This window comes from Ilyonectria robusta (assembly GCF_021365365.1).
Source record: "Ilyonectria robusta strain PMI_751 chromosome Unknown BGZ61scaffold_18, whole genome shotgun sequence".
Lineage (NCBI taxonomy): Eukaryota > Fungi > Ascomycota > Sordariomycetes > Hypocreales > Nectriaceae > Ilyonectria > Ilyonectria robusta.
Window position 1 is genome coordinate 214,364 of NW_025764452.1, and position 22,753 is coordinate 237,116.

Sequence of the window (22,753 nt, forward strand, 5' to 3'; positions counted from 1 at the left end):
AACAACCAACTATGACTTGTCTCGCTATCCGCTCTAATGTTGGGTTCTTCTCGGAACGATTTATCCTATGACCCAGTGCCAGCCCTCCCACTGCAATCGATTGGTAAATAATTACATAAAACCCAGCGTTTGTAATTACGAAGAAGACGAGACATCAGGAGTAAATGTTATTTAGAGCAGTGCTAGGAATCCTAGGACAGGACTCCCATGCTTTTTTGTCGGTTGGGGGACGTCTCTGGTCTCAGCCGAGGGCACTGCATTAAAAGTACAAATAGTGCACAGCGTGTGCCTCAGGCACGTATATGACTAGCGGGGTTTCTACCTAAGGTAGCTTTTGCGAACCACCATGGTCAGCCTTATTGTCACTTTGTGATGTCTCATATCGTTATACACATAAAATTTATGTAGGCCAAGTTGAAGGATGCCTTGTTTGAGCTCTACCCCGCACTAGATCTTCATTTCAATTGAAAATATCTTTGCACCATTAACTCAGTCAACGTAGCATCGCTTGGAACTCAAGAGCCTCACACCCTAGCTGAGTACAACGCAATTCAGCATGGAGGTGAGTTTGCGGACCTCTGTGCATGAGATTGTATCTGATCAATTCTAGAAAACACTGCAGCCCAATGGAGTACATATCGCCAATCCTGAACCTGGAGGTGCGGCAGACGATCCTTCTCCCTTGTTGGGACGAGAACCCGAGGCCTGGCAACAAACTATCCAGACGGTTGCTCGTGGCGTTGTCTCGATAAAGTTTTGCCACCCATATTCATTTGACACTGGATATTCATCGACGAGCGAGGCTACTGGGTTTGTTGTTGACTCAGAGAGAGGGTGAGTTTGAGTTGATCCATCACCAGTGGGAGGCTGCTGATACGTTTAGGTACGTCCTGACAAACCGGCATGTTGTTGGACCTGGTGCGTTTTGGGGATTCCTCATATTTCAGAATCAAGAAGAGGTTGATGCGTACCCATTGTATCGTGATCCTATCCACGATTTTGGTATCTTGCGCTTCGACCCGAAAGCAGTCAAATACATGGACATCCTCTCATTGGAACTTCGACCGGACTTGGCAAAAGGTGAGACGAAATTTTGTCTCGGTAGAGTGATTCGTATTGACTAATATAACTTCAGTTGGAGCTGAAATCAAAGTCATTGGCAACGATAGTGGAGAAAAGATGAGCATCTTGTCCGGCTACATCAGTCGACTTGACCGGAACGCGCCACACTATCAAGGGTACACCGACTTCAACACCTGCTATTACCAAGCCAATGCTTCAGCGAAAGGCGGGAGCTCGGGCAGTCCCGTTGTGAACATTGACGGCCAGGCCATCGCGATTCAGGCAGGGGGCCGCTCTGATGGAGCGTCTACTGATTACTTCCTCCCGCTCCATGCCCCCCTTCGCGCTCTAAAGCAGATCCAACAAGGCCAAACTCCTCCAAGAGGAGACATTCAATGCAAATTCATCTTGAAGCCCTTTGATGAATGTCGTCGACTGGGGCTTACCTCTGATCGGGAGGCAAAGGTGCGCGAGGCCCGTCCCGAGGATACAAGCATGTTGGTCGCCCAGACAATTCTCCCAGAAGGCCCATCCGACAAGAAACTAAAGGTCGGTGACATTTTGGTCGAGATCAATGCGGAATTGGCGACCGACTTCCTACTACTTGAGAAAGTGCTGGACCAAAACATTGGTCAAACCATTCGGCTCTTAGTTCAGAGAGGGGGCAAAGACCTGCAAGTGGACATCTTGGTGGGTGACATTCAAGCTATCACTCCTGATTGCTTCTTGTCTGTTTCTGGGGCATACTTCCACAACCTTTCGTACCAAGTGGCCCAGCGATACGCGATTGCCTGTAAGGGTGTATTCATTTCTGAGTCTGGGCCGCTCGATCTTTGCAAAAGGAACGGCTGGATCGTACAAAGCGTCAACCATAAGGCTCCATCAAACCTGGACGAATTCATCGAGATTTGGAAGGATATCCCTGACAAATCCCAGGCCGTCATATCGTATAAAGACGTGACTGATCTGGAGACCTTGCGAACAGACGTCATCACAGTCAATCGACATTGGCCTTCTCTTATGAAGATGGTGCGTCGAAATGATACGACAGGCTTGTGGGACTTTGACGTCTTGGCTAAAGCAATTCCACGAACACCACCAACCCCGTCGAAGGCTTCATTTTTCCAACCCGAGAATGTGCCATACCCCGCTGTTGCCGACACCATGAGAAGTTTTGCTCATGTGAAATGTGTTATGCCCTTGCTTGTTGATGGGTGCGCGGCGAGAACGAGGAGTGGCATGGGCCTTGTAGTGGATGCATCCAAAGGACTGGTTCTCATTTCAAGAGCTATTGTGCCTAATAGGTTGTGTGACATCGAGGTAACCATTGCAGAATCCATCATGGTCGAAGGGAGAGTCGCGTTCCTGCACCCGTCGCAGAACTACTCCATCGTTCAGTACGATCCCCAACTGGTGGATGCACCAGTGAGGAGTGCGACACTAAGCACGGATAAAATTTCTTCAGGAACTTCGGCCCTATTTGTAGGAAACGCCGACACCGGAAGAGTTGTCTTTACCTCCACGTTGGTTACCAAACTGCAGCCGCTTCTGCTGCCCACGCTCGATCCACCCAGGTACCGTCCTATCAACATGGACTACGTTGGAGTTGACTCGCCACTTGGTGTTCAATGCGCGAGCGGTGTTTTAATGACGACGGATGGACGAGTTCAAGCGGTGTGGATGAACCATGAGATGCAAAAGTCTCAAACATATTTCGGTTTACTTGCCACAGTCTTGATTCCCGTCCTTTCACAACTTCAGAATGGAATCACGCCAAGTTTGCGGGTACTTCCGGTGGAGTTTGAACCCATCAAGATAGTCCAAGCAAAGGTGCGGGGCGTTTCTAGAGAATGGATAGAGAAGGTTGAAGAGACGGTGGCTCATCGCCAACTGTTTACCGTCAAGCGCTGTTTCGGTGGTCAGGATGATGGATTACATGAAGCCGACATCCTGCTTACCCTGAACGGTGAACTAATCACCGAGGCGTCTAAACTCGATGTCATGTACTGGAATGAGGTGGTTGAAGCTGAAGTGGTGCGGGGAGGTCAACAACTCACTCTCCAGCTCCGTACACTTCTCGACGATGATATGGAGACGGCCCACCTGGTTCAGATTTGTGGAGCGACACTTCAGAGACCGCATCGCGCGATCAGGCAGAGTATCAAGAATCTTCCGAGCGAGGTGTACGTTGCGTCGAGGCTTTACGGCTCGCCTTCAGCTCGGTACAAGCTTTCGCCGACTAGTTTCATCACCCACATCAACGACATGCCAACGCCCGATCTTGAAAGCGTGATTCGAATTTCTGGAGAGATTCCGGATAATACATGTAAGTACCGAGTTTGGCGTACTACTATTCGGACTATTTATGCAACATACTCACACATCCTTTTCTCCCGACTAGATTTTCGGATTCGAGCAGTTTCTCTCAAGGCTGTGCCATTTGTGATCACCATAAAGAAGAAGGAACATTATTTCCCCACGACAGAGTGGATTCGAGATCCTAATGAGCCTCAAGGATGGCGAAGAGTGACCTACGAGGAAGGGAAAGCCATTTATGAAGAGAGTCATAAGGGAAGCTCTGGCTAGCTTTTGCGGACCTCTGAGGCAATGTCACATTTAGATTCACCTAAATAGACAAAAATCTTCGATTGTTATTAGCATTAATTTTCGCACAGAAATACAAACCTCTTTAGGGAGCTAAACCCCAGGACAAGCTGATAAACCTAAAATTGGAATTCTTAGATCGTAGGCTTATATTTATCAATAAATTTAACTGACTGAAAAACAAATAAGATACATCAATGAAAATTATAAGAAAATAAGCTCTAAGAATTAGGAGTTTCAATAATTTATCAGGATAATAGATAGTTATTAGCAGGATTGAAGCATGTAGTTATGTGTGCGAGTAGCAATACACATTATTATATTTGTTGCAGAGAACAGGGCGTAGTATGCACTGTTGGGTAAAGCTGTGATGCTGAGTTTGAAGAGATAAATCCAATAAATTGTCAAGCACTTAAATGATCGTATATAATACATTTCTGTTAATAACAAACAACCAGTTATGTTATATCCCGATACGCATACTTTCGGAGTTATTCATTTGATGTCCGAAGGTCCTCGGTAATTTGCACAATGACTTGCTCCAGACCTACCCACCCTGGGCGTCCCAACTCCTGCAATAATTGCTCTGCCCGAGACGCCGGTTCAATCTCGTTGGGATCCCTCCCGTCGCTGAAGTTATCGGGGAAGGTCTTTTCCGGCTCATGCTTGCGGAAAATGGCGAGTACGTCATCCCAGTTGAAACGCCCGGCAAAGCCGAAGATGCGCTCGTCCTTCACATCCGGAAGAATGGCGCCAGCAACGTGCAGAGCACCAACGTCAGAGGCATCGACAAAGTATTCTGAAAGGTGATTAGCTCACTAGCCTTACATGACGTGGCATAGGACATACGTGGGTTGACAGCATGATGAATCGGGCTTATCTCTCCTCTGTAGAGACTGGCGACTAACGCCGGACTGCTCTGGTATCCTTGTCTCTGCAAGTCGAGAGTTTTGCCGAAAACAACGTTAGGAAGAACTGTCAAATATGAGAATTTGCATATTGAGATTCTTGAAGATAGACACCATACCAGCATTGACAACAAGGTCAGGACGTTTCGCACGATTTTCCTCATAAAATCTCCTAACCGCTTGCTCTCCTTGTGCCTTACTGGCAGCATAGACATAACCGCCGTGCCTTGCATCATATGGCGGCTCAGACCAAGCGATCTTGACAGCTTCTTCGTTATATGTGTCCTTCGTGACCACAACCTTCGGCTTGCCTGGACTGGACAGAACAGCTGCAGTAGACGAAGACGTAAGGACAAAGCGTTTGACGCTTAGCTCGGCGTATGCCGCCTTCAGAGCGTTGACAGAACCGGCGATTACCGCGGGTATTACTTTGTTTGGGTCCGCATCGTACGTCATTACCGACGCCGTGTGTGCAACAGCGGTGACGCCTGTTTCATGTCCAATATCAGCACCTCGAGCCGCCATGTGAGCGGAACATGATTCAACTTACCCTTCACAGCCTCGTCGTATGCGCCGTCAGCGACCATGTCTGGGACTGACACGAGCTCGAAAACACCACTGCCATATTTCTTCTCAAAAGTCTCCTTCATCCACGCCGCCTTGTTCACATCACGCGTTGTTCCTCGAACCTTGTACCCATACGCAAGAAACTGATCTGCGACGTTGGAACCGACCCAACCGCTGGCGCCGGTAACAAGAACTGTAGATCCCTTCGGGATGGCGGGGTCCTCAAAAGCCATTGCGCTGTGTAGTGGGCTCAGGTATAATTATAGTGTGAATAGGAGATGCTGTAGAAGTGTTTTAGTTTATTGATTCTTCTAAAAATCGAAAAAGCGTTGATGAAGGCTTTTATGTTCTTCCTTGCACGGCTATATGAGACTAAAAAGAGATGAAGTAATCATCGTCGTCAATTCCGCCTCAGGTTTTGTTCATGTCATCGTCGGGAATGCAATCACCCGAGTCGAGCTTGTAACTGTTGATTTCGGAGACTTTTTCGAACACGGCCCCACACAAATTGCGGACTTGTTGGCGGAGTTGTGCTGTGTGCCTCCAACGACAATTAGTCAGGCTGCGCCTCTGCATATTTGGATTTATAATGACGAGTGAGACGAGACACTTAGATGATCGACTGTCCACACAAATTGATTTGAATTTGCCTTTGGTACTAGAATGATCGCGAGCACCCGGTGCTGAGCTCAACGCCTTCCAGGGCATTCAACTTCTACACGTACAATGTTATCCTAAATCCATTTGAGCTTCCACCAGAGAATGCTCATGCCGCTAATAATTGCACATACTCCCGACACAACAATAAGAGGCCCATAGCCCGTTCCATAACCGCCATAAACCTCCTCAAACCATGGCAGCCCGTTGATCAGTGCATGGCTAAGAGGTCCTGAGGTAGTGCTACCAATACCTCTGCCTATTGAAAGAACACCGAGAACCATGGTCGAATCAAGGCCTGCTTGTCCATCATTGTGTGGATTCCATTTCTTCGCCGTCGACTCAGACATATGCCGCGGGATCCCTGGCCAAGCAGAGGGGTATGACCCTGCAAAAAGTCCGTACAACACACAAAAGAAAAACAGTGTCGGTATTTCTGTCGCAAATCCCCACACTAGAAACGTTGAAAGTGTTGATCCGACAGCCGATATCAAAAAGCACACCGTAACGTGGTAGCGGTCCGTTAACACACCCATTCCAGCGCAGCCGATCATCGATGCGAAGTTGACGAGTACGAGTGTGAAAGCTGAAAGAAAGTGACTCGCACCAATGGCACGGGCATATGTCGGTAGGTATACCAATGGGAGGGAGTATCCAAGAGCCTGAAAAATGTTTGACGCTTGGAATAGTATGAAAGTCCGATTCAGAGCGAATCCAAACCGAAAGGGTCGAAGGTGCGAAGTCGATACGGTTGGCAATCGTGGTTTGATGAAGTATGCTAACGGCACAGTTAGAACCACCAGCGAGACCGCCCATATCCGTAGTGTGGTGCGGAAGCCATGGCGGCCTAGGAAATGTTCAAGCAGCAAAGGGAGTACGGATCCCGATAAGCCAGTACCGGATAGAAAAACCCCAAATGCCAACCCTTTTCGCTCAATGAACCATTCTTCCAGGTACAAGAGACAGGGACAGTATAGAATGGAGCTGCCAATTGCAAAGAAGATTCCCTGCGACACCATCAAATGCGTTGTTGTTTGCGAATAAGAGCCGACGCCGAGAGAAATGCTCATGATGGACAGACCGATGACAGGTGACCACCTCCCGAACCGTGGGTAGAGCCGCTGGAATCCCATGATAAGTGGCATAGTGCAGTACATTATGCCCTACATCACACAGTGAGCTTGAGACTTGACATATACCACGGGGGGGTTTACCAGGGTACAGGTTCCAATAACTGGGATCATTGCCGAACCAGCAAACGACGCGTGTCCGCTGTAGTATTCTTGAAAGACGCCAAAGGAGTTGGGGAAGCCTAGAGTAAAGTAAATATTAGTCGTGTACTTGCTGGGAGGTTGCTTCCGGGAATCCTCAATCACATACCCCAAGCTAAAGCGTCCACGAAAAAGCATGCTGCTAAGAACAGCCACGCATCCTTGCCATGGTCCGCGGGCGGGATTGACGGCTGTGCGTCAGGGATCGACTTCTCGCAGTCTTCTCCGTCGGAAACAAGCGTCGTTGTTGAGCTGAAGGTAGCCACGTTGAGCGTGGGGTCTCCGTCAAAAATAGCCGTTGTCGTTGAGCTGGGGGTCAAAGTTTGGAGCTTAAAGTCTCCATCAAAAACGAGCGTCGTTGTTGAGCTTGGTGTTGAAGCCTGGAGTGTAGAGTCTCCTTCGGAAACAGTCGTCGTTGTGTCGGGGATGGCTAGTTGGAGCCGCAAGTCTTGTTGATTATACATCTCGGCGGATCGTTTCAGGGATAACCGTTTGAGTGCAGGTAGACTGGTTGTAACCATAAATGAAGGCCCAAGGTAACATGAAGTACTGAAACCTCGGTAGAAGCTTTGGCAGCGGGGAATACAAACAAGCTGGTCGTATAAATCGTGAGTGCTATCTGAGATTTGTACCGAGGGCCTTGGCGGTGATATACATCTCCCAGCAGTTGGTCAACCCGCCAGACATACAGCTTGGGCGGGTAGAAAACTTTGGAGGTCCAATGGAGCCACGGCGAGCAATGTTGATCTTCTCATCCGCCGGCACCCGCGGTGAAATCTTCGGCATATAACGTTGGCGTATGGATGATCTAAGTCGGAGAGATTAGCTGTCTTAGATGGTAAATCGCGGGGTACGTTGTCGTGAATTTGGCGATGCAAGTGAAATTTACTTGAAAACGTCATCACTTTGGTTCTTCTCCCCATGAGCTTCAGAATTGGCTTGATATATTGTCCTATCGCCATATGCAGACCTCAGCTGTCAACCTGTAGGCTCATATTCTTTATACCGCGGTCGGTTTGAAACGTAACCAAGCTCCATCAACCGTAGAACGGTCTACATCATGGCTTCCATGCTCCTATTCCTCGGTATATCCCCTCCCTAGGTAGGGAAAGTCTATTTGGCAGTGGCATGTGATCAACTTAGGGAGGATGACTGCCCTTCTCAACCGAAGTGTGAGTCTCGGCTGTTTTCCAAGTGTCACCGACTGGCCTTGATCGGGGCTCCTCAAGAATAGAATGCATGACTAACGATTATTTTCCACGTTCAAACCAACTCAGGGGATTGACCATTGGGGACTGCAAAAATGCGGACACTGCAAGCTGCTTTGTCGTCCCCGTTAGCCCCCTCTCTCAACAAAACGGGGCTAAAACACTAACATCGTGGCCATATGCACTACGTCGTCTTGTAAAAAAAGGAAGAAAAAAAAAGGTCGGATGAACCGGCATACGCTTTGACTGTCTCACATCGGTCGTTAGGAAAATCGCGTCGGCGGCGGCGTTAATAATCGGAGCAGAGTTAGGTCAGCCATTCGTTGGAATTCTGCTTCGAATTTAGGTGTCAAAGCGTGACTCAACCCTTTTAGGGAGTTGTATTTTGGAATGTCAGACTTTTTTATATCGAGTTAGATCAAATGTATGATGATTTGATCTTTAAATGTCGAGAATCGTCATAAATCTGAAGTGATGGAGTAGGAATGTGGCCATTGCATGTCACATTGCCACGTAGGCTTGCCTGTTACCACCTTAAAGTGAAAAGATAACACAGGATAGGGGACCAAATATAGTAGACGCAACAGAGCAGCAGTATCCCCGCGTTTATGCACAAGAAGTCCGTCCCCAAGGCATATGACCAGTCCAATATCCGCTCATCTTCTGCTCATGTCAACATTGTGTTTTATCAAGATGGCAAAACTTAAAGCTTCAACATATTTCAGCGTCTTCTTTGCGCATTTAATTGGTTCAGTGAGAGCTAGACTCAAAGCGACCTGTCGTAGTCAGCCAGCGGGTTTCATTTAACGGTGCCATTTTGGGGGACGTAGTTGGCCTCCCCTTATCAATCCCGCAATTATCCTATCTTGCCCACAATGGAAGCGCCTACCCACCAGCCTGCAAGTCATCCACCTTGCACTTAAAATAGTAACGTCTCAGGGATCATTAGTTTTTAGGGATGCAAGGGTAGGTCAGACTCTTTGCTTTTGGCAGAATAATTCTCTATGGCGGGCTGCCTTCAACAGGCGGTTTCGCCTTGCCTTGGGCTATTAGTTCAACAACGAGTCAGTCTTGGCTGCAGTTGCAGACCACACAGCCATTACAGTCTCTATTAGCCTGCCTTATGGGTGGGTTTTTAGGTTTTCTAGCCTCTGTTACCGGCTCCATCCACACCTCAACTGAGATGGGTTGACTGGTCAGGCTAGAACAGTATCTCACGAGACTTGGTAAATTAAGGGTATATTACTACGTCATCATAAACTTCCCCTCCTACTTGGCCATATTTGTATAGCTGGAGGTGGAAGGTAGGGTCTCCATATAAAAGTCCCTTCGTTGATTACTACTCGACATTACAGTGCGGTCATCATGCGGTCGCTGGATGTCTTTTACAAGTGCGTAAAAGAAGGCAGTATTTGCAACCACACACGCACATAGAATCTCAATTGACGCCCACTGAGATATCAAGTTAACTGCTGTGCTAGGAAGGAGCTATGACAGGACTTACTAATGAGCGGGACTTTTGGGATACTGATTGATTAAGGATAAGAGGAAGTCGTAGTATCGTAATGGCAACAACAACAAAGCCAATGCCGAACAAGAAGCCCAGCTGAAGTTTCCTAGATGCATGTCAGAATTCGCCATCAATGCTGGGTTTTGGTAGGACAGTCGTACGCTTTCAAGTCGAGTCGCAAATGTTGCAAGATCGGAAACGGTAACAGGATGAGGGCGATGTCGGATATAATGTTGCAAACTGCCATGAGAATCAAGTTGCCTAGGGCGCGGTGGCATGTCTCGCCTAGAATGTATGTGTTAGACAATGACTTGAACGGGATCTAAATCTGGATGGGGTCGCATACGGTTGTCATCGGTGTTCAAGGCCCAAAATCTATTACCGAGTTAGCGATGCGCGCCGGTATTGCAGAGCCTCGGCTTGGACTTGGACTCACCGCGAGAGTGGTCGACACTCTGACAAGGTAGTGATGAGCACAGCAACAAAGGTGATGAAAATGAAGGCATAGAGGGCGTTTACGACTCGCTTGCCCCAGGGGAAAACGTGGACGAAACGGGAGTAGAAGCCAAGCAACCCAAGCTTGAGACACCACAGGCTGCTAAGGGTCAGCGCGAGTCGCCAAAATGATGGCTGGGAGGCGGCACGTACAACAGCGCGTAGCATATGCGGGCCGGTATCAACAACTTGTGCGACAGTATTCGGTCGTGGTCCATCTTCGCCGTCGTCACGCCCTGGGCGGCGGCCTCAGCCTCGGTGGCAGGATCGTAGGTATGGGACGGATTGAGGACGAAGGAGACCGAGATGCAGGTGGTCCGGCCAATCAGCGGCAGCAGGGCCATGGCGACGTAGAGATCGTCGATGCGCCAGGTCCGGTGGCATGTCGCGTGCAGCTTGCAGCGGAAGAGGCTGCGGTAGGCGCATCGGGCCAGTATCAGCGTGGCGGCCACGCAGGCCGACGCGATGTCGAAGGTGACGTCGGAAGACAAGCTCATGGCTCGGAGATGGGCGGGAGGGTCATTGCGAGAGCATGGTTAGATGGAGTCAGAAGCAGAGTCAGAGTCGGACGGTCGGACTCCCGGCGGCGGGAAGAAGCAAAGACGGTTGCGTTGCAGAACTAATCTGCGTCGACTAGCTCATATTATATGCCGCGCGGGGGACCGGGCTTGCCAGACCACCCGACCAAGGGATCAAGGGCCCCAAGAGACCAAGGGCCCAAAAGAGTCCAAGGGGGGAAGCGAAAAGGCTGGGGTGATGGTATTGATGCGGGCCTCCATCGCCATGACTCGAGCCAACTGTGGGGATGACCAATCACAACCCGCAAGCATCAGCCTACCCGGTAGCCGAGTCGGCCGGCCCTCTAGATCCTGGTCGATATCCCGGTCTAAGGGGCCCTGTTAGCGCAGGCTCTGACGCGGAGAACCGTTTAAAATGCGTCGGCCGTGGTGCGGAACTTGTGCGCGTATTCCTTCCAGGGCTCTGCTCCGCTGCTCGTGTCCAATTTGAAACTTAATTATTTCCTCTCGTTAAATCACCATCTATGCAAGAAAGCCCGGCTGGCGTCATCTGAGACGAGGCGCCTGTCAGACACTGTCTGGGAAGTCTTGGCGCGCCCGCAAAATCCGGGGTGTGGACGAGTTTGCGGGGAATTGACGGATGCGGTGCGATGGATCAGGGACTCATCGGAGCTTGGAGAATGTTGATTCCAGATGGTCGATTGAACTAGGTATTCGCGGGTTCAAATGGGCGACAGCGCTGCAGCAGCTCCAGAAATCAAGGCCCTGGTACCCATCGCCACACTGGAAAGGGGCCCTGTCGTCTGCTGCTGGGTTGCTGCCAGGTTGCTGACATGCAAAATCCTTCCCCCCCCCCCCCCCGCGGAACTTTATTAGCGCCGCGCTGACAACCCGCCACCGCGGCTGGGGCACCAGGACGGAGAAATTGACTAATTGTTCCCGCACATGCTGAGAAGAATCGAACTCCGCCACACGTAACAGGTTGACAGGACACATCGCTGCTGCACCCGTGTTACATCAATCGATGACCCGAGAGAAGCCACGATGGCGTGTAACATGGCGCCCCTGGTCTAGCTTCATTTGTGACTATGACATCTGCCATGACATGTGCTAGCTTTGTGACGTTGCTGAGTGTTGACACATCGGTATTCAGGTTGCTGATGTTGGAACGCCACACTTCGCCTAATGTGAGCGCTGATTTTACGTACTCACCTGCCTCGTCCAGCAACACTACTGCATGTTTGCCACTCGCTAAAATAGTGACCAAGAGACCGAAATACTGACACACTGCAATCTACAATCTACAATCTACAATGTCGTGTCTTCGTCTCTCAAATCGAGTCATTATGTACTTACCCTGTAGCAAGTTTTGTATTTGGCAATGTTGAAGCAAAACTCCTTGTTTTTTTCGTTGTACAAAAGCTACAACCCGCACTCTCTATAAAGTCCAAATCCGCAAAGCCGAGTGGTAGTGCCCATGAGCTCAAGTCTACGGCTGCACCTCCAGGAAGCCAATCCATGTTGGAAGAAATCTTTCCAATGTTTTTGAACATCCTCGAGAGCCTTACGATCTTTTGCAAGGGGTTCCCAACTCGCGTGATTTCTTCTAGTATTGTCCGATACTAAGAAACAGTCCGTCAAGTATCTCATAATGCGAACATGCCAGCAGCAGTCAGCGTCAATCCGGCAGCCAATTCAGCAGGCGGCCGGCTATCCCCGTCCCCTAGGATTACAAGGTCTTCTCGATACACTCGATTCTGCACTCAGTTAGTAATTATGCCGAGGAGGATTTGTTTGGAAGACTGACCCGTGGTTATCCTTCAGCTCCTTCATCAAGGACTTGTTGAGGGCGGCGTTCACTGGCGCGAGGATACCCTTCTCTGAGATGGTGCCATCGAGGACTTGCTTGACAGCTGTAGTACGGTATGTTAGCATTCCTTACGCTAGAAGCATGCTGGGAACTGGGACAAATGTAGCATTTCGCAACACGGGGACGGGAAGACTTGCCTACTCCACAAGGGACGCCCACGAGCTTCGCCATGGCTGTGTAACCACCAGATCCAATGGGAGCGCCGTACTCGCAGAGGGTAGAAGTGATGGTGTCCTTGCTACCGTCCTTGTTCACAACCTCGAAGTGATGTTGGAGGAACTAAATATCAACCGTGTTAGAATCGTGCATGATTAAGAAACGTCAGAGCACAGATTTTATACGTACCACCAAGTCACGCTCACCCTCCTCGTAAGCCATCTTTTGCTCAAGAGTAGCACAGAGCGTATCCAAGGGGTTACCCCTGGGGGTAATCTTGGAGTCCGAGAAGATACCGACTGTGTTTAAATGTCAAAAACCACCGAAGTATGATTGTCAGAGTTCAGTTACTTACGCCACTTGAGACCTGACACCAATTGGGTCTTCTCATCGTCGCTCTTGAAAGTTGTCTTGGACGAAACTGCCGCAAGGAGATCCTCCTCACTTGATGAGCTAGCGCCGAGGATCTTCTGGGTGGCCTCCTTCCAGGCGATGGGCTCCTTCAGGAAGTCCTGCTCCTCGACAAGGAGGAAGCCAATGTCAACGAGAACCTTGACAAACTCCGGGAAGCCAGCGTAACGGAGGGTGCCACGAACAACGGTCTCCGCCTCGGGGATGTTGTATCTGAAAAGGTTAGCCATTAATATTAAACACACATGTCAGTATTCTTACCGCTCGAGGTAGCCGGTGCTGTCTCGGTTTCCGTAGGCGACGAAGTTGAAGCCCAGGAAGCCGGTGTGGTAGGTCTTGGCGGTTCCCATGAGATCCACGCCACTCACATCCATCACCTTGCCATTCTCAATGTACTTGGCGTTGTTCTTCAGCGCCAAAAGAACTCCACGGCTGCTCCAGCTGAACTTGTATCCTGGATATGGTCAGTCAGAAGTCGCAGGTGTGCATCGATCGTGGTGTTTACCCAGAGGGTTGTCCGAGTCTAACTTGGAAATTAGTTTCAACACTCTTGCTCATGCTCATTATGGACATACTCTCGGGTGCGGGCAAGCCACCACAGAAGCTTCGGAAAGACTTGATAGAGCCTCCTTCCTTGTGAACGCGATCAATGACGTCGACGGCGTAGAGGTGGTCGATACTTGGTAATGGTAAGTCAAGGGGAGGATAGGGTGGTCGATCAGAAGGCATACCCAGGGTCAAGCTAGAATGATCAGCAAACGAAGCATGTAATCTTGAACCATTTCGACTTACTCCGATCTCGTTCATGACTGTAATGCCAGCAGCCTTGCACTCCGCATCCAGCTCCTCCATTGCGGGCGACACGTACGACGTCGTGACGACATTCTTCTTCGCCTTGATGGCGGCCTTGATCACAGCAGCATGGTAGGTGTAGGGGATCAGAGAGATGGTGACATCGTGCTGAGAGACAGCGTCCTCCAGAGCAGAGGTGTTGTTGACGTCGAGGCTGATGCCCTTGGCGTTGGGGAAGCTGCCGGCGAGCTTCTGGGCCGTGGCCAGGGTGCGGGAGGCGACAGTGACGTGGACGCCAGAGTTGGCGAGCAATTCGACGGTGGGCGTGGCAACGAAGCCGGAGCCGAGGAGGAGGGCGGATTGCGGCATTGTTACTGTCGGAGACGTTGTGTTTGGAGGATGTTCGGTGGGGAGGCTTGTGAAGGAAAAGAAGTCTAGATAGGAGCCAAACTTGGTGGAAAAGTCTTTGGGCCCCGCGTTGTTGGGGCCCACCAAACGAGGGGTCATCCCGATATCGGACTAACCCGAACGAGGAGTCAGTCATACCGACGTCGGGTGGGAGATCCGAATCTCAAGCATCAAGAAGACAATGCAAGTGGAAGTGTTATTATTTGGGTTCCCAAATTCTTTATTTATTGTATCGAGAAGTAAGGTAACATAGTACGAGGACCCAATGACTTAGTGTAACGGGGTACCGTACCTTTCAGGCCACAACAACCACACCACCAGTCACCTTCTGCCGCCTTGCAAAGATCGCAATGCATGCTTCCTGGGCTCGATGCCAAGTTCAAATCGGGCCCCTGTAGTATATTGATGAGCAATTGATGCATAATGAGCTTGTTCAGTATGATTACACATCGAGTGACCAGGGTCTTTGAACAACAGGAAAGAAAGAGGTGAATTACTGTGTCGGGATCCCTCCCAATTCGCTGGCTACCTGGAAATAACTCATGGGAGATATGCTTTAAATCCATGGATTGCATTAGAAACACAGGGACAATAAGGGTCCTAGCAAAGTTTCTTCTCTTTGTTTAATATCGTCAGAATGATCAAAGTTGCACCTAGTGTAAACAGTAGGGGACACAGTAGTGCTACACCGTGCTTCTAGAAGTACAATAACTCAAAAAATACAGCTGCGACGCACTTAACCTTACCTCAAGCCTTCAATTTCCCAGGCACAGATACTTGCTGGTTTCGGCTGGTCACTTTCTCAAGACCCAAGTTAGGGCCGAGATTTGAGCATGATCTGAGAATGGGCCTGAATATTGGATGAAGCGATCCAAAAATTGGCCCCGTGGCCGTTGGTAAAACAGTGACAGGATTAGGGAATAGCCTCAGATCCGCCTTGAACGCAAGTGACAGCGGCAGCAAACCATCATATCCCGCCAGTTGCCAGTTCCACTATCAAGACTCATGTCGCACGACACCCGAGACCGAGCCCGTATCGCCACAGGGCCGTTTCTACTTTCCGATGTACTGCCAATCGACTCGACTCGAACCTTGGATATCTCTCCACGATGCAACAGCCGAAAGAAGAAAGGCAGAGGGGCAGGTCAGTTCCTCCGTCAGAAGACGATGCGCAGACGACACAGCGCAAGGTAGCCAGACCATTCCGCCAACCGAGGATACCTACCCACGGCAATAGTAAACTAGAACGTCTGACTAGGCCGGGAAGGAGCTCGACTGGCCAGGTGTATGTAAATAGCTTAGATATTGTTTATTATAGTGAGAAATTGTGTGATTAATAATATCGCAATACAATGTTTAGATTCTCAATCCAACCAAATCCTGTTGAACGTCACACTTATCGAACATTAACCTAATCCAAGCAGTCTTTTCACGTAGCTTCTCCTCTCCCCACTTATCGCTCGATAGTGAACTAGGAGCTGCATAACATCGTTCAAGTATCGATTAAAGTTGCCAGTCCAATTGTCTCTCTCATCCCTGTCGGAAGAGCTCATGTTCTTAATCAAAGATACAATACCTGGTTGCCGTACTCCTCGTTCAAGAAGAAAGCCAACTACTTCTAGTCTTCGGGAATAGGGGAGCATTGGCATATTTGGTTGGCTAATTTTAGACAGTGATCCTGGACCACTATACCTTTGAGGGCCAAAGATGGCCTGCTCGAGCAAGGGGATTGACCGCTTCGGGGGAACTGGGTGGAAACGAAGTGGTTTCTCCTTGAATTTGCAGCGAATGTAGGGCAGAATAGCAAATTGCGCTGCCAACCCGTCGAACGTGTTTGGCCGTAGGTCAGACCTCACCCCCATGGACTTGTATGATGTCCAAGATAGCCCTGGTGCCGCATCTAATTGAATATAGCTCGCAAAAGTGTTTGTCGAAGCGTCGTTGAATCGGTCAGCCATAGCAGTGAGAGCGGCATCCGAGATGATCTTCGGATCGACGTGGGATGCGTAATGCAACGTCTTCGCTACATGGCTCCAGAATCTTGGACTGACTGGAAGGGAACATTGCTTCGCGTGGGACGCATCTTCTGCTTGAATAGTCTCTGCTTGGAAAAGGCAGAAGTGAGCATCGAAGCCCTTGGAGCTCACGGATCGCAATCGCTTCCAGACATGCGGCTGGCTGATCCATTCTGCTGCCGTTCTATGAAGATACTCGACGGTTCGTGTTTGGGGTACGAGTTCAAGGATGCCCCTTGTCCGGGCGCCCAGACGGCGTTTCAGTGATGCCTGTACCTGATTCATGTCTAGAGCCTGAATTCGAGGCATAGTCAACCCGCCTCTCGTCTCATCTGCGAGCCACAACGTTATCCAATCGAGCCGCTGAGCAGCCAGTGCATATATCTGCAACATTGCAGACACCCGGGTAACAGTCTTGGAGAAATAGCTGCGAATATAGCATCGTACAGGCTCTCGATCTCGCTCGGCATCGTGTCGAGGGTTTCTTGAAGATGACGCAAACTCGACCCATCAACGAGGTTCTCAATAAGAGTCTTGGTAACTAGAGCAGTCCAGAGGAAGACGCCTTTGGCTTTCTTGACAATGTCCGTGAGGAGCCTGTCGCCGCCACCTTGGTACATATTGTTCAACTCCTGGAACGCGACAACTCCTTGGAAGTGGCCGCGCACGAAGACCTGGATATCTGTGTCCGTTAGAAGATGCATCTGTAGCCCTGGACTGCTGACGAAAGCGTCACTGAACTGTGGCCAAGGTCGACTGGCAACACAGACTTTGACTGTGCTGTGAGAAGAGATGCTCTGTATCTTGCGGCACAACTCAACAGGAGCTAGGTCGAACTCGTCGAGGCCGTCGATGAAGAGTACGAGGTGAAACTTGTCCTGCGAGTAGGCCAGGAGGCGCGAGAAGGACTCTTCAAGTTCCCACGAGCTCTAGGGAGGGAACATGGCAGACTCGCGGGTGGCACGGAAAAGCGACCATCGTCGTGGACATAGCTGCGGTGTCAAGTTCGGGTTGATAACGAGCATCTGATGGAGGAGGGTGCGCAACAGGCCATCCGCAGATGTTCCCATCTCGAATCCTGGCTTCCAGGCGTAATACTTGATCTTGTATAGCGCGGAACCCTGGGACCATATCTGCAGGTGGTGGTCCAATGCTGGATGATTCAGAATGAACTTCATCATGGTAGACTTGCCCGAACCAGGCTTGCCGGTGATCCAATAAGGGAGCCCAGAGTTGCCCTCGAGCCAGTCCGGAAGACTGGACCACATTGACAGTCCTTCGGGCGAGATCTGTGGAACTCTGCCGAATACCCACTGAAATGTACGATAAAAGGTTTTGGTAATCGCCTCTTCCCGGTTATCCATTGAGTCGAAACGAAGGCTCTCACAGATAACCGAGTTCAGTCCTTCGACCGACAAGTCGGTGTGCTGAGGGAACGAGGCCAAGAGTGACGCATCAGGCTCCCAGTTAGTACTCCAAATACGTTTTGTGACCTGATTCGTCACACTGTTTCGATGCATCGAGTCTGCAGCGGTTTTCTCAACGGTCTTCTGGTTCTGGCTTCGTCTCTGTTCTGGACCGGAACGTCCAGCCGATTCCAAAGTTTGTGACAGCATCCCTATCATGGTATCGAGCTTGTCGCTGAAGTGCTGTTCCCAGTGCTTGATGTTCTGTGCGTGACACCTGGGGAGATAAATTGTAAGCGTGAGGTTAGATTCATTCATTGGAAGTTAGTAATAGGTCATGGTAGGGTAATAGAGAACATATCAGATAGAAACAGTCGCCACCATCATGACATCTTGACGCACTTTGTTCAGGCGTTCCGTGATCTCCTCGATATCCCTCCGCTGCCACCAGCCTTTCGGTGCAGCTCGGAAACATTCTCCAACGAATCTTCGCTCATATTCTAGGAATGTTGCTCGGTCAAATGCCTGCTTGTCCTGGGCCAGTTGGCTTTGAAAGGCCGAGCTGGCATTGGGCAGAACTGTGAGTACCTTCGTCGCGATGGCATCGCACTCGGCACAGAGACGGAGTAATTCTCTGTCGGCATCTTCAGCGGCAGAGGCACCATTTTTTTGAGCTGCCAGGGTCTCTTTCACAGTCGTAGAAAGCTGTGTGATGTCGGTTGAAACTGCCGAGAGATTCTCCAGAACAAGGCTCTGGCCCGACGCAGAGCGATAGATGTGCCAAGTCTCGGAGAATAGTCGCTGCCCGAAATCGACAAACTGCACCGCGGCAGCGACTACGGAGAGGATGGATAGAGGGTCCATCGTGGCAAGAAACGGGGTCCGTCGGGTCTGCGCTCGGGAGGTTCAAAGAAAGTGACAGTTCCTGGTGAGGCAATTTGCTTACACGATTCAGATCATATCATCAGCCGAATTCCCTCTGCCTGACCCCGCGTGACTCTTGTTCGTTCAACATGCAGCTCGTGTGCGGCTGAAATCAGGCTGAGATGGCCCATCGGAGGGCTTTCCCGCCTCCCGCGCTGAGGTTGGAGGCGTCTGGAAACAGTGTGCGGCATGATGGCCCCTGGTTTTGAAAGCATGGTGAAGCTGACATTTAATTCTTTCTCCGGTATTTTGTCAGCGTTGAAGCTGTTACCATGAAGGGTAGGAATTGGGCGGAGTGGTGCTCACGCTGACTTCTCTCACGCCATCAGCTGAGACGGAAGTGCAAATTCCAATCAGATAGAGCGCTGATTTTTCATCCTAGCCCCGGCGTTTATGTGATCCTTTGCAGCAATGTTATTAGCATTCATCACCAGCCTAGACCTGGGTTCTCGGCTCGACAAATCAGCTCGACCTCAAGTAGGCAGTTAGCGTGCTCTTTCGGAGTGAAATAAATTCTCCCCGACTCATCACCTTAGCGACCTCTGCTTCACGGTCGGCCATAGTGGCAAAAAGTACAATATCACACACACATTAGTATTTGAAGAAGTCTGATGCTTTACGACAGAGTGATCAATGGAAATTGTCAATGTCTAGATTCATCTCAGATAATGAGCTGCTAGATATCCCTTTTCTTCCTTAAATGTAGTTAATAGTCAACAAGGGTGATATGAAACCCATTAAAACCCAGCCTCGGAAAAGAATGTGTCAGTCTCAGCTAGTGGCCACTGAAAGAGTAATGGGTCAAACAATGACATTGACTTGTCAAAAGCGCCAACCCCAAGACTATCTGCGTTGTCCAAGCCACGTCTCGTGTCACCGAAGAATCCAGTTTCGTACATCATCGAGTTGTTCAAGGATGTGCTTGGGGATGCAAGTTGGTGCTTGTTTGAGCCTCTGTCCATGAACCCACTGCTGGCCTGGTTTTGGAACGGAGGTGTCTGGTCTGTCCTGGACACGGCATTGCCTAGAGCACCGAAAGCTTCCTCACGAGACAGAATGTCCATGTGACACAAAGTTTCTCGCAAAGATGCCAGTCGCTTCCAGAGCTTGTGAGATGACTGAGACAGGTTGCTATAAGAGGAGGATAGACTCAAGGCCTTCATAAAGTTGCGATTGATCGAGTCAGCAAAATCAACAGGAAAGTTGGTCGAGGATGCGGCGCCCGTCTCATTGGTATATGCAATAATGAGAAATAGCAACGCGCAAGCTGAAGCAAGGAAGTGTTGAAAGAGGGGATGTTGCTTTCTGTACACATCCGTGGTGTGGTCCAATATAGAGATGACGTTGATGGAGTCGGATATAAGTTCCAGCGCGGGCTGGACTTTGCACCTGCAAGCAGCCCGATTCGAGGTTGAGAGAAACAATGACCTTAGTAGTATGATTCGCACCGCATTGGCCCGGAGATATAACATTGTAGTCCACGACAAGGGGATCATCGTGGCCATCGAGTGCCATAAGCGTGGGTGAACGAAACCTTGTTCCTCGAGAGCCTTTTTCCTCCACTGTTCGATCTGAATGTTGGTCACCTCAAAAGCGTCGTCATCCTCGCAGGAGCCACCATTTGCGGCACGGGAAATTGGCTCGTTAAATTTGTAGCTCATGAGCGTGAATGTCATCATGGCCTTGAGATAGGGCGATTGGACCTAGGTGTCGAGTCAGCCTCTCGCCATAATGTGTTTGCAAGACAGCGATATCCTTACCAATGATGCCTGCGCAAGCTCAAAAACGGACTCTTGGAAGTGGGGTGGTAGTCCAGCGGCTGCACTCCACTGGCGATCGAGGATGGCTAAACTGCATGATATGGTTATAACCTCGGCACGTCGCCGATCCGACTCGGGATAATGTCGCGAGACGACTCCGCTATGAAGCCCGAGTTCCATAGCCATCCGTCCCGCGGACCCGCACATGCGCCATGCCAGCGTCAGACATCCCCCAAAGTAATGATAGAAGCCCTGCATGTGTTGCGTCAGCTTAATTCCCCGTAAAATTTCCTGGAAACGCGGGAGGGTCACTCACAGCTAAAAGCACGACGGTGACGCTCTTGATGCCTGTGGCCGGCGCCGCGAGCTTGGCATTGATCAAGTCTCGACAGCTTTCGAAAAGAGCCTTCCCCAGTTCGGACTGGGAACCCGACTCGGCCAATAGAGCAATAGAAATAGCGAGGTTGACAATCAGCAGATTGTTTTCCTCGTTGAGTGGATCAGCGTAGCTCCTCCATTCTGCATCGGTATCTGAGGTATTGTAGAAAGCTTCAGTTTGCTCTACGAGGGATGCAATGTCGCAGATTGGATGAATCTCTCCAATAGCATCTTGATAAACGTAGAGTAGTCGCGTAGCCTCTGGCTTGGATAGCAGGGTTCGGAGTTTTGACAGGGCTTGTCGCCTCCGATTATTGGAAGATATCACTGCATCACTGCTGTCCGCCCCCCCGGTTGGGTCTTCGTCGTCACTCTGGCTGTCGACAATACCGGGCACTCTCTGATCGTCGATTTCAGTCCCAGAATCGTTGGAATTTCTCTGCTCAAGCCTGATGAGTGCTGCGTTGAGGCTGTAGTCAGGGCTCGTCGGTCCGTAAAACCGTCGGACAGAACTTCGAAGCCGGATGTCGGCTGTGGGCGAGGGTGCCGTCAGCGAAGTTTTGGCCCCGGGTCCAGGTGGCACACTGTTGTTTAATGAGTTGCTGACAGGTGTAGGCATCGTTCGGGGCCGCTCCGGACTTTGTGCTTCAGTGGCAATCCTGGCATGGGTCATGAGAGCGTTGAGTTGCACTTGCATGTTTGCAATGACGGTGCTCAGAGCTCTGCAGTGCATGGGCAGTTAGTCTCAAGGAACTTCATTTCAGGAAGGTAGATCTAGTGAAGGGATGTCAAGGATGGCTCACTCTGGTGTCCATGCCACCGCCGGCTCTTGTGGAGCGCGTGGAGCTTGTGGAGCGCTGCCGTCTGGCTCTGTGGAGGGCATGAGGTGGGCTTGGCTATCGTGAGTCTGGGTGTCGTTTGTCACGTTGTCGAGTGCCTGGTCATCGTGGTTTTGGCTGTCATGTCGCAAGGCATTGCCGTCGCTATAGCAGCAATCCATTGCCCGGGAGTGGCAGTATTCGCAAGGCTTCTGGCCATCACAGCGACCTTTGCGACGCCGGCAGACATCACAGGCTCGGGGGGCGTACGGGGCGCGCCTCTTGACCGGCTCGTTGGTGCTGGCGGGATTGACGAGCGACCGCTTCTCTACGCGCATGTGGGAGCCTCTCATGGTAAATATTAAATACCGGTAGACGGGTGAACGCTCAGGGAAATGTTTGGATGCGAGCGGAGCGGAGATGAAGATGGAGTAGCGGGAGGTCTCAACCGTGCGCTTAGCGAATCCGGGGGTGGGGGGCATGACCTTGAAATAGGTCACGAATGGATCTGAAGTATATTGGACTGGCGCACGCTACTCACTAAGTTACTCGCCCCGTGATAAGCACAGAGGCACAGAGGGGTAATGCCTATCTGCTGGGATAGTTTATGGCGTCTAAAGCATTCGTCTTGCAAGGTCTTATCATCAACCGCCCGCAACCCCAGCATAGATCACAGATCCCTTGCCTTACTCCGGTTTTATGCCTCTGAAGCACTTTTTCATTCGTACCGGGAAAGCGGAGACTGACTCGTGTCGTATTTGATGCCCATTGGACTTCAACTTTGGTTCCATTACTCAGTCGCTTTCCCCTTGAATCTTCCCCGCCTGTCCCGATCCTCCCCCGGGCACCCCCCGATCCCCGATCCTTCCCCGATCCTGTCACAAATCAAACAGGCCTATTGGACAATTACCCACTATTACGTCTGCATAGATAACAAGGTTTCCACTACGATCATCGTGCTCTGTAGTGCTTTGGCCTGTCGGAAACAAACACCTTCTGATGGTGTCTCACTGTT

The 22,753-nt window shown here is 50.3% G+C and overlaps 7 protein-coding genes across 7 annotated transcripts; 1 reads left to right on the forward strand and 6 right to left on the reverse strand.

Moving 5' to 3' along the window:
- Positions 1–376: 376 nt before the first annotated feature.
- On the forward strand, positions 377–3,808 carry BGZ61DRAFT_396001 (trypsin-like cysteine/serine peptidase domain-containing protein). Its single transcript, XM_046242945.1, has 5 exons — positions 377–562; positions 611–834; positions 884–1,080; positions 1,136–3,388; positions 3,464–3,808. The coding sequence occupies exons 1-5, from the start codon at positions 557–559 to the stop codon at positions 3,646–3,648; spliced, it is 2,865 nt and encodes a 954-aa protein (XP_046100639.1). The 5' UTR covers positions 377–556; the 3' UTR covers positions 3,649–3,808.
- Positions 3,809–4,109: 301 nt separating this feature from the next.
- Positions 4,110–5,510, reverse strand: BGZ61DRAFT_425844 (uncharacterized protein). The gene is made up of 4 exons (XM_046243661.1): positions 5,125–5,510; positions 4,694–5,062; positions 4,516–4,641; positions 4,110–4,465 (listed from the first exon to the last, which is right to left on the reverse strand). The coding sequence occupies exons 1-4, from the start codon at positions 5,372–5,374 to the stop codon at positions 4,158–4,160; spliced, it is 1,053 nt and encodes a 350-aa protein (XP_046100640.1). The 5' UTR covers positions 5,375–5,510; the 3' UTR covers positions 4,110–4,157.
- Positions 5,511–5,875: 365 nt separating this feature from the next.
- On the reverse strand, positions 5,876–7,533 carry BGZ61DRAFT_359237 (major facilitator superfamily domain-containing protein; the record flags this gene model as incomplete). Its single annotated transcript, XM_046241054.1, has 3 exons — positions 5,876–6,961; positions 7,013–7,110; positions 7,179–7,533. The coding sequence occupies 3 exons, from the start codon at positions 7,531–7,533 to the stop codon at positions 5,876–5,878; spliced, it is 1,539 nt and encodes a 512-aa protein (XP_046100641.1).
- A 1,784-nt stretch (positions 7,534–9,317) lies between these two features.
- BGZ61DRAFT_456883 (uncharacterized protein) lies at positions 9,318–11,016 on the reverse strand. The gene is made up of 6 exons (XM_046246574.1): positions 10,436–11,016; positions 10,224–10,382; positions 10,134–10,162; positions 9,949–10,072; positions 9,782–9,893; positions 9,318–9,729 (listed from the first exon to the last, which is right to left on the reverse strand). Exons 1-6 carry the CDS (start codon positions 10,777–10,779, stop codon positions 9,547–9,549), a joined length of 951 nt encoding a protein of 316 aa, XP_046100642.1. The 5' UTR covers positions 10,780–11,016; the 3' UTR covers positions 9,318–9,546.
- A 1,101-nt stretch (positions 11,017–12,117) lies between these two features.
- Positions 12,118–14,454, reverse strand: BGZ61DRAFT_456889 (saccharopine dehydrogenase). The gene is made up of 10 exons (XM_046246575.1): positions 14,030–14,454; positions 13,969–13,979; positions 13,813–13,916; positions 13,743–13,760; positions 13,499–13,691; positions 13,182–13,450; positions 13,016–13,125; positions 12,808–12,949; positions 12,608–12,713; positions 12,118–12,557 (listed from the first exon to the last, which is right to left on the reverse strand). Exons 1-10 carry the CDS (start codon positions 14,396–14,398, stop codon positions 12,530–12,532), a joined length of 1,350 nt encoding a protein of 449 aa, XP_046100643.1. The 5' UTR covers positions 14,399–14,454; the 3' UTR covers positions 12,118–12,529.
- Positions 14,455–15,830: 1,376 nt separating this feature from the next.
- BGZ61DRAFT_508129 (uncharacterized protein) lies at positions 15,831–18,722 on the reverse strand (the record flags this gene model as incomplete). The annotated part of the gene is made up of 6 exons (XM_046251943.1): positions 15,831–15,993; positions 16,027–16,455; positions 16,489–16,784; positions 16,853–17,379; positions 17,428–18,122; positions 18,231–18,722. The coding sequence occupies 6 exons, from the start codon at positions 18,720–18,722 to the stop codon at positions 15,844–15,846; spliced, it is 2,589 nt and encodes an 862-aa protein (XP_046100644.1). The 3' UTR covers positions 15,831–15,843.
- A 797-nt stretch (positions 18,723–19,519) lies between these two features.
- Positions 19,520–22,091, reverse strand: BGZ61DRAFT_535619 (uncharacterized protein; the record flags this gene model as incomplete). Its single annotated transcript, XM_046254288.1, has 4 exons — positions 19,520–20,485; positions 20,543–20,794; positions 20,859–21,642; positions 21,724–22,091. 4 exons carry the CDS (start codon positions 22,089–22,091, stop codon positions 19,520–19,522), a joined length of 2,370 nt encoding a protein of 789 aa, XP_046100645.1.
- Positions 22,092–22,753: the final 662 nt, after the last annotated feature.

Excerpts from the sequence above, each read along its gene's own strand:
- BGZ61DRAFT_396001 (XM_046242945.1), top strand. Across the intron at positions 835-883 it reads GTTGTTGACTCAGAGAGAGG|GTACGTCCTGACAAACCGGC; the intron begins GTGAGTTTGAGT and ends TGATACGTTTAG. Across the intron at positions 3,389-3,463 it reads AGAGATTCCGGATAATACAT|ATTTTCGGATTCGAGCAGTT; the intron begins GTAAGTACCGAG and ends TCTCCCGACTAG.
- BGZ61DRAFT_425844 (XM_046243661.1), bottom strand. The coding sequence starts at position 5,374 with ATGGCTTTTGAGGACCCCGCCATCCCGAAGGGATCTACAGTTCTTGTT. Across the intron at positions 4,642-4,693 it reads TGACCTTGTTGTCAATGCTG|TTCTTCCTAACGTTGTTTTC; the intron begins GTATGGTGTCTA and ends CATATTTGACAG. Across the intron at positions 4,466-4,515 it reads TCATCATGCTGTCAACCCAC|AATACTTTGTCGATGCCTCT; the intron begins GTATGTCCTATG and ends ATCACCTTTCAG.
- BGZ61DRAFT_456883 (XM_046246574.1), bottom strand. The coding sequence starts at position 10,779 with ATGAGCTTGTCTTCCGACGTCACCTTCGACATCGCGTCGGCCTGCGTG. Across the intron at positions 10,163-10,223 it reads GAGTGTCGACCACTCTCGCG|ATTTTGGGCCTTGAACACCG; the intron begins GTGAGTCCAAGT and ends ACTCGGTAATAG. Across the intron at positions 9,894-9,948 it reads TTGCGACTCGACTTGAAAGC|GAAACTTCAGCTGGGCTTCT; the intron begins GTACGACTGTCC and ends ACATGCATCTAG.
- BGZ61DRAFT_456889 (XM_046246575.1), bottom strand. The coding sequence starts at position 14,398 with ATGCCGCAATCCGCCCTCCTCCTCGGCTCCGGCTTCGTTGCCACGCCC. Across the intron at positions 13,451-13,498 it reads AGCACCGGCTACCTCGAGCG|ATACAACATCCCCGAGGCGG; the intron begins GTAAGAATACTG and ends TAACCTTTTCAG. Across the intron at positions 13,126-13,181 it reads GGTGTCAGGTCTCAAGTGGC|TCGGTATCTTCTCGGACTCC; the intron begins GTAAGTAACTGA and ends ATTTAAACACAG.